This window comes from Monodon monoceros, unplaced genomic scaffold, assembly GCF_005190385.1.
Source record: "Monodon monoceros isolate NGI ecotype Baffin Bay Population unplaced genomic scaffold, NGI_Narwhal_1 Super_Scaffold_18, whole genome shotgun sequence".
In the NCBI taxonomy this organism is placed as follows: domain Eukaryota; kingdom Metazoa; phylum Chordata; class Mammalia; order Artiodactyla; family Monodontidae; genus Monodon; species Monodon monoceros.
Genome location: NW_021703774.1, coordinates 159,764,890 through 159,773,038, shown reverse-complemented (window position 1 = coordinate 159,773,038; position 8,149 = coordinate 159,764,890). Strand labels below are relative to the sequence as shown.

The following is an 8,149-nucleotide window of genomic DNA, read 5'->3' as shown; positions in this document are numbered from 1 at the left end:
GCCGCAAAGAAGAGTTAAATAAATATATATATAAATATATATAAATAGATAGATAAATAAATATATATATAAATAAATACACACACACACACACACACACACACACACACACACACACGTGTGTGTGTGTGCCCAGGCCAGGGCTAAGGAAGGCAGAGGTGGGAATTGCAGATTGCAGGCCCTGCCCCCTGTGGGGTCTGTTGAAAGAAAGGATCTCCAGAGACATTAGTGTGTGTAGAACACAGCGTAGAGTGCCACGAAGAGTGCCTGTCCTCCGGGTCCCTGCTGTGCAGGCTGGGAGGGACTAGAGACTGGGGGAAGACTGGTCCTCAGCCTGCCAGGAGCATGGGACTTGGCATCTGAGCCCGGTCCCTTGCACTTTTGCCAGGGGGCTGCTTTTCCCGTAACCCAATCTGCCGTGGAGCCCTTCTGATCTATGACCTCCACCTAGAACATGACCATGGAACCTGAGAAGAATCCCCATGCAAACGTTTCTCTACTACCTGGAGAACGCCAGAAACCCCAGCCCTTGGGCTACAACAGCTTCCCAGCTCCAATCCCCAAGAATCCCTAACCTTCTAGTGTGAATTAGTGAGGCAGCAGCCTGGTATAAACTTCAGTGAACTCTGAAATCAGGAACTGGGGACTTAGAGAGGTTGAGTAATTTGTTCAAGATAACCCATCTACCTGACAGAGCAGGATGCAAGCCCAGGACTATCTGTCAGGCTCAGAGATCAGACTCTTAACTATTGCTCTAACACTTTCTAGAATGTGACACTGGCAAATTAACTAACTGCTCAGTAAATACCAGTTCAGTACTGCTGTTTCACTGCCTTGTTGCCCCATGGAAGAAAAATGTACCTGCCTTGGTTTGACTGGGTTCAAACTAATCCCTAATGGGACAGGCAAGAAGTAGCAAAGAATGAGAACTTGACTTACAACAGAGCCTGGAAAAGAGACAACATAGAAGGGACAAGGAGGGGGCAACAGAGAGGGTGAGATAGCTGTGCAATTCCCACCACAAAACCATCCACTTGTAGGACCCAGGGGGCCCAAGAGTATTCTCAGTGGATGTCTGAATCCTTCCAAGTCCACCACTCAATGCTCCTCTGGCCTTGGCTTGCACACCTCTTGGGATGGAAGCCTCACTACCTTTTGAGGCCGATTCGTCCATCTTCCTGACTGGAAGGAATATCTTCCTTGAATGGAACTGAAACCTGTGCCCTGCTCTGCCCTTGTGAGTTTTTCCCAATAACTGGAAGAGGTCTGCAAGCCAGGAAAGGGTTAAAGTGATTTTCTTTTTTTTAACATGGACAGAGGAGCAAAGATGGTTAGCAATGGGGAGGGGTAGCCGAGGGTCCAGAAACTGTACGGGAGAGATGAGATAACCCTGCTTGTTGCCAGGATGCCCTAGCAAAGCATTATGTGAACCCTGTGGTAAGGGTGGCCCACGCCACAGTCTGAGGCCCAGTCAATGTCATAGTTACGGGCAGTGGCTTCGGACATCCAGTGGCACCCGTTGAGATTGGACTGATAGCAGGATCTGAAACACCAGGCACCACGGACAGTCACCCCGCAGTTGCTCTCGCTTGTATCATGGTTGGTGTCATAGGTGGTAAAGGGCTTCCTGCCGTGGAAGCTCAGGGAGTCCCCTGGCAGGAAGGGGATGAGAGGCACCTAGGTGCCAGCACCATGCCTGGCACCCTTGGAGAGATGATCTCACAGGAGCCTCAGAGCAATGGTGAGGTGGATGTTTTCAGCCCCCATGAGAAAACAGCAGTGCCAAGGAGCCAGGGTGTTTGCCCAAGGCTACACAGGGGCACTGGGACTTGAGCTCAGGACTGTGGCTCCAAAGCCACTGGCTCCTCCCCCTACCTTTTCCCCTCCCAGAATCCTCAGCTTCCCTCTTGCTCCTTTGTCTCCTCCCAGCTCCCATCTGCAGCCTGAGCAACTGTGCCAGGGAGAGCTGGGAGGGATTTCTCAGATGCCTGGGCAGGAAAGGGGGCTCTCCTGAGGCACCTCCTCATTACCACTTCCCTCTTTCAGATTTCTCCTTAACAGTTGGTGTTTCTTTGAAAAAAGTTCTCTGGTTCCTCTTCCAAAGCATATAATGCTGGGGACTTCCCTGGTGGTCCAGTGGTTAAGACTCCACACTACCAATGCAGGGGGCCCGGGTTCGATTTCTGGTCAGGGAACTAGATCCCACATGCATGCCGCAACTAAAGATCCCGCACGCGGCAATGAAGATCCCACATGCCGCAACTAAGAACTGGCAGAGCCTAAATAAATAAATGAATGAATAAGTATTAAAAAAAAAAAAGGCAGATAATGCTAACACTCAACAGAGCCTCAGAGTCTCCCACACCCTCCCTCCCTGCCTCCTTACCCATTTTACAGGGGAGGAAACTGAGGCTCTGACCCAGAAGGGACTTGCCCAAGGTCACATAGTTAGTAAATGACAGAGCTGGACTTTTAAACTCAGGATTGTTTGCCTCCAGAGCCCAGCTTCTTCACTCCTACACCACCCTGTCTCACGACTGCCATTTTTCAGATGAAGAAACTGAGGCCCACAGAGGGGAAGGAGTTGTCCTGGGTCACTCATGGAGGCCGTGGCAGCCCTGGGAAAGAACCCAGCCTCCCTCACCTTCTTTGCCTACTCCAGGGCCCCACTGTAGGCTCGTTCACCTGCAGTGCCCTCTGAGAACCTGCCCAGCACTAGCTGGGTAGTGACCTGCCTCCCCAAAGAGGCCCCACAGTGAGCAAAGGTGCGGTTGCCTTTAAAGTCCTCCACCTCCACCCGCAGCTCCCAGGTACCTGGGGGACAGGGAGGCAGAGATGGAGGAATCCTCAGATCCCAGATGGGAAGTCAGAATGCCAGGGAAATGCCCCTCCAGCTCCCTGGACCCTACTGAGAACCTACTCTGGAGAGTAAGCTGGGGCAAATTCTCATTATCCAGCCAGAATTCGGACTCCTGGCTCCCAAGACCTGCTTTGTAGGAGGACCAAGAGCAGAAGAAATCCACGGAACCATCCTGTCACCGCTGGAATAGCTAGGGAGGCAGAGAAGGCTAGCACGGCAGCCATTACTCCAGGCTGAGCATGGGATGGGGAGAAGCAGGGGGCAGAGGCAGCTGAGAATGGATGCACTGTGGGGGGTAGGTGGACAGGCACCCCCTCTTTGGATTGGGGGCTTGTTGATAAAGTGTGAGTCCAAGTGAGCCTTGCCTGTGAATATGCTGATGAGCTCTACACGCACTTATTACCTTTTACTGACTCTCAACTTCACACTGCAGCCTCGAAAGCCCTGGGGGAAATGAAATGAGAGAAACATCGTCCCTGTCCTCGGGAGACGGTCAGTCCAGTTGGGGGTCAGATTCAAAATAACCTGTTTTAATTTACTATCATAAGAACCAAGATATTAGAGCAGAGAAGTCACCTCCAGAGGCCCACCCAGCCTTACCCTGATGCTCCCTCCCAACCCCACTTTCCTCTTCAAGCCAAGCAGACCCCAGGCCCTGCAGAGTTTCTCTCCTAAATGTCTTTCCGTCTAAGAGCCTCTACTTCCATTGTTGCCACTGCCCACCCTCTTCTCCTGCCCCGACCCCTGCAGTTGTCCTAACCTGTGTCCCTACCTGCAGTCTGGTCCCCACTCAATGCATCTGCCAGTGTGTAGCCTGAGTCTTCTTTCTAAAACATGTCTGACCTGGTCCCTCCTCTGCTTAAAACTCTTCCATGGCTCCCCACTGCCCTCCACACTCCTCAGTGGGTCACTCAGTGCCCTCTGTGAACTGGTCTTTTCGGGGGCCCTCAGTCCATTCTTGACCCACAGCAGTAGACCTCAGCCAACCACTCCACCTGCTCTCAGCTGATTCTTACAGTCCCCCACACCCTCTTGTACCCTCCTGCCTCCTTACATTTGTCTTTCCCCCTACCTGGAATGCCCTTCTGCACCTCATCTATCTCGAGAACTTCTACACAGCCTTCAAGGCCCTTTCAAATGGCATCTCCTCTGTGAAGCCTTCTCAGACTTCATTCCTTAGTGAGTTATGCTTAAGGGATGCCTTGGCTCTGGTGGGCTCTGGCTCCCCCTAGGGGCCAAGGGGAAGAAGTGCCCACTGGGCCTGACTTCTGAGTCCCTTCTCTCCCGGACTCTCGCTCACCAGCCAGCCCCCCGTTTGTGATGTCCACGTCACAAAAGACTGGGAAGGCTCGGCCCTCGGGTAGGCACAGATGGTACCAGCTGCTCAAGGTGGCACCCCGGCTCAGCAGCTCCTGGCAGCTCCTGGGGACTGGGGAAGGGGAGATGGACTGAGGGGGGCCCCCAAGTTATTCCCCACCCCCCACCCCCCTCACAGGCAATGGAACAGGCCAAGTGTGGGACCCAGGAGCCCTCTTGATTCCTTTGGACCCCTGAAGAGGGGTTCCAAGGTGTGCTGGGTGACACCTGGGGTCCACAAACACCCCAGCACCAACTGACTCCAAGTGCCTGGCTCCTGTGAAGGCGGCCTCACTCTCCTGGCCCCGGAGCAGGTTCGCTGAATCTCCTGCCCCAGGGAAAGATGAGTGTTGGCTCTTGAGGTCTGAGTACCTCCAAGGGAATGTCCATTAACCACCAGAGGGGAGGGTGCCCAGGCCCTTCTAATTCTCCCCACTCCTCCCAGCCTTCCACCCCCTCTGCAGGAGAGAAATCATAGCCAATTCCTGAACGGCAGCCAAGCAGAGGCAGGGACAGAGCAAAGAAAGACGAGGAGACCTCTGGCCACACATACTCACCAGGCTCACCCTTGGGGCCCATCTTGCCTGGTGGTCCAAGTTGCCCTGAAATCCCAAGGCAGAGATGCATTACATCCCACCCCATGTCAGGGGCCAAAAAGCAACGAGGGATTTGGAGCCAGAAATCAAATCCCAGCTGCAGCCTTTCCTGGCTCTGTGAATGTGGGTAAACTGCTTATCCTCTCTGAGCCTCACTTTCCCCCTAGCAAAATGGGGATGGTACCACCTGCCTCACAGGATCAATCTTCGGATGCTGGGCATCCGGCCTGGAGCCTGGCACGCAGTAGGTTCCTTGCCCTTTTGTCATGGGCTCTCAGCACAGACTGTAACTGCTGCACCCCGTCCTCCCCAGCTTGCCCCAGGTCCCTGCCTGCTCCACGGCATCTCTCACCTTGAGGACCTGGCACTCCCTTCTCCCCAGGACTTCCTGGGGCTCCAGGACAACTGGGCAGGAGGACAACTTTGCTGGCTTCCAGTTCCCTGGGTTCTGCAGGGAGACATGGGGCTGGGTGGGCACAGGATGGGCATGGGGGGAGTGGGCATTTCTCTCCCAGACCCCTCTGCACTTCTGTTTTCACCCCCCAGATTCTGTCAGGACACTGGCCTCAGGAGCTGGCAAGGTTTTTCACCATTTGCATCTATTTGCATATGTTTTTGTGCAGAGCCCAGATTATCAAACTCCCACACTGCTCCTTGAGGCTAGTGAGCCTGGCTGGGAGAAGGATACCTAGGGAGGGAATGAGGGCAGATGGGTACGGGGGGCGCCCTAGGCCTCTACCTGGGCAGCTGGGGCATCCTGGCTTCTCAGGTGGGCTCCCCAAACAAGAGGAGCAAAAGGGAGAGTGGGGTCCAGAGTGGGCCCACCTTGCTGGAGCCCCTGAGGGAGGGTGCCAGTTTATAAGGGGCCAGGCTGGTGAGAGGACATGAAACAAGACTTCCTCCTGTTGTCCCTCCCCAGGGACACCCCACCCAGGCTGGAACCAGCAGAAGGTGGGGGCATTTCCTTCCTCAGCCCTGGAGAGAATGGGCATAATCCCTGCCTGCTCCAGCCAGGATGGAGTCCAACTTCTGCTCCTGGCCTCTAGGGCTCTGCAGCCATCTCTTCAGACTTCGGGATTCACATAGGGTTTTTCTACCTTTGAACTTTAGCTAAGTCTTTGCCTTCCATCCGGAAGCCTCCTCCTCTTCTCCCCCTGTGAAGCTCCGCCCATCCATGAAGGTCCAGCCCTAATGCCATCTCCACTAGGAATCCTTCTCTGATCCTTGTCACCGGTGTCAGGAATGACCGCTGCTACCGTCTGTTGGGCACCTACTGCACCCCACGAGTCATGCTGGGTGCGGTACGTTACCTCCCATCGTTACACAGCCCCCCTCATGGTCGTTATTACTGGCCCTGGGTTATAGGCTGGTACACAGCAGGTGCTCAGTTAATGTTGGTTAAATGAATGAATAAAAATGGAGAAACGGGCCCAGAGACAGGACATGATTTGTGTTCTCTCTGGCACTTATATGCCATAGATTTTGCCCAAGCCCATGTTCCCCCCCCCTTAGCAAGGTGACTTCATGCCCACCCTCAGGTCCACTGAGAAGCCCCTGGCAGTGCCTAGAAAACAGCTGCTAATATAGGCCATCGAATGGGCAGACCGTGCAGGGCAGGCATGGAGGCTGGGAGGCCAGTGAAGAGGCAGCAGCCTTGGTCCAGATGTGAGTGGTGAGGTCTGAGCTGGAGAGGGACCTCCGGTGATAGGGGAGGGGAGGAGAGGAAAGGCTCATTCATTCATTCACTCATTCATTCCTTCATCAAACCCTCCCTGAGGGCCTCCTTTTTCCAGGCCCAGTGCTTGTGGGGGTGGGGAAGGCTGAGGTTCAAGAGGGTGTAGGGAAGGTAGAGGCCAAGTTTGCCAGACAAGATGGATCCATGAGATGGACGCTGAGACTCTGCAATTCCAATTCTAGGAATCTGTCCTCCCTACTCTCTCCCACAGGTGTGCCAAGATCTGCAGACAAGCCCCTTTACCGTGATGCTGTTTATGATAAAGTGGAAATGACCCAGCTGCACATTGAGAGCATGCAGGCAAATAAATCATCACCATCTGTACAAGTCACAGGGCAAATGTGATCTATAATGAAAGGGGCAACATTGCAGAACAATAGGGAAAGCACCCTCCCACTCTGTATCTTAAAAACGCTAAATGTGTGTTGTGAATTCACAGAAAAAGGTCTGACATATCCTGTTAAGCATACTTATTTCTGGGGAGTGGGACCAGGGGGAGAGGGATTCTCCCTCTTTATATAAACTTCTGTGTAGTCCTCTTGTTCCTTACAGGCATTTACTTTTTTTTGGGGGGGGGCACACGGCTTATGGGATCCTAGTTCCCCAAACAGGGATCAAACCCATGCCCTCTGCAGCGGAAGTGTGCAGCCCTAACCACTGGACCGCCAGGGAATTCCCGGCATTTACTAATTTTGAAAAAGAAAACATTCAATAGAGGAATTTCCTTAACTGGGTGTAAAGCCAGAAAGATATAGGGGCATTTCCTCCCTTGGCCTGGGAGGAATGGGCATTATCCCAGCCAGGATTAAGTGCTGGGTGGAGAAGCCAAGGGAGGGTGACCCAGGCAGGAGAAACTGCGTGTGCAGGGGCTTGAAGAAGAGAGAGCAAGGCAGGCTGGGTAACACAGATGCAAGGAGCTGGAGGGGAGGCTAAAGGGGAGGCTGATGTCTGAAAGGAGGCGGGTGTTGATGGAAGCGAGCATGGAGGGGAGGGACACGGAGGTGGACTGTGTTTGGCATTGTCCATGGTGGTGCGATGTCTAGGCAGGTGAGCCCTCTATGAGGCCAAGGAGTAGCTGGAACTCCCTGTGGAGCCCAGGGGCCCTAAAGCCCTTCCAGCTGCAGCCAGAGACCCTGCACGGAGACTAGGCCTGGGGCAAGAAGAGGTGCAGGTGGCTGACCACAGGCTGCCCAGCTGGAAGGGTGGATGGATGTCCTGGAATGAAGCGGATGGAGCACATGCACCTGCTCTGAAACTTCCCCATATCCCACAGAGATGGAACCGCTGTTACCCAACTTTACAGACGAGGAAACTGAGGCCAAGAGCTGTTCAATTAACTTGTTCCCATTCACACAGAGCAGTCAGGCTCCACAGGCTGAACTTTCACCCATGACTCTATTGCCTCTCAGCTTCCTAGGACAGTCATGGGACTAAATCAAATACTGATGTTAGACTCTCAGCCACATGCCTGGTTTCCAGCAAGTACCCCATTGATAGGAGATGTTAATTAGTCAGGGAAGACTTCTGGGCCCAGGGATGGGGGGTAAAGAGGGGGAGGTGGGCACGGTTGGAGCTTTCCAGAAGGGCCTGCTCAAGGAAGGC

At 53.8% G+C, this 8,149-nt stretch overlaps 1 protein-coding gene across 1 annotated transcript; it reads right to left on the bottom strand.

Annotated features, from left to right (window-relative positions):
• Nucleotides 1-1,410: 1,410 nt before the first annotated feature.
• Nucleotides 1,411-6,129, bottom strand: FCN3 (ficolin 3). The gene is given in 9 exon segments (XM_029227030.1): nt 1,411-1,652; nt 2,686-2,814; nt 2,921-3,050; nt 3,577-3,586; nt 4,169-4,289; nt 4,512-4,544; nt 4,774-4,818; nt 5,165-5,260; nt 6,123-6,129. Coding segments are annotated over 9 exon segments (813 nt in total).
• Nucleotides 6,130-8,149: the final 2,020 nt, after the last annotated feature.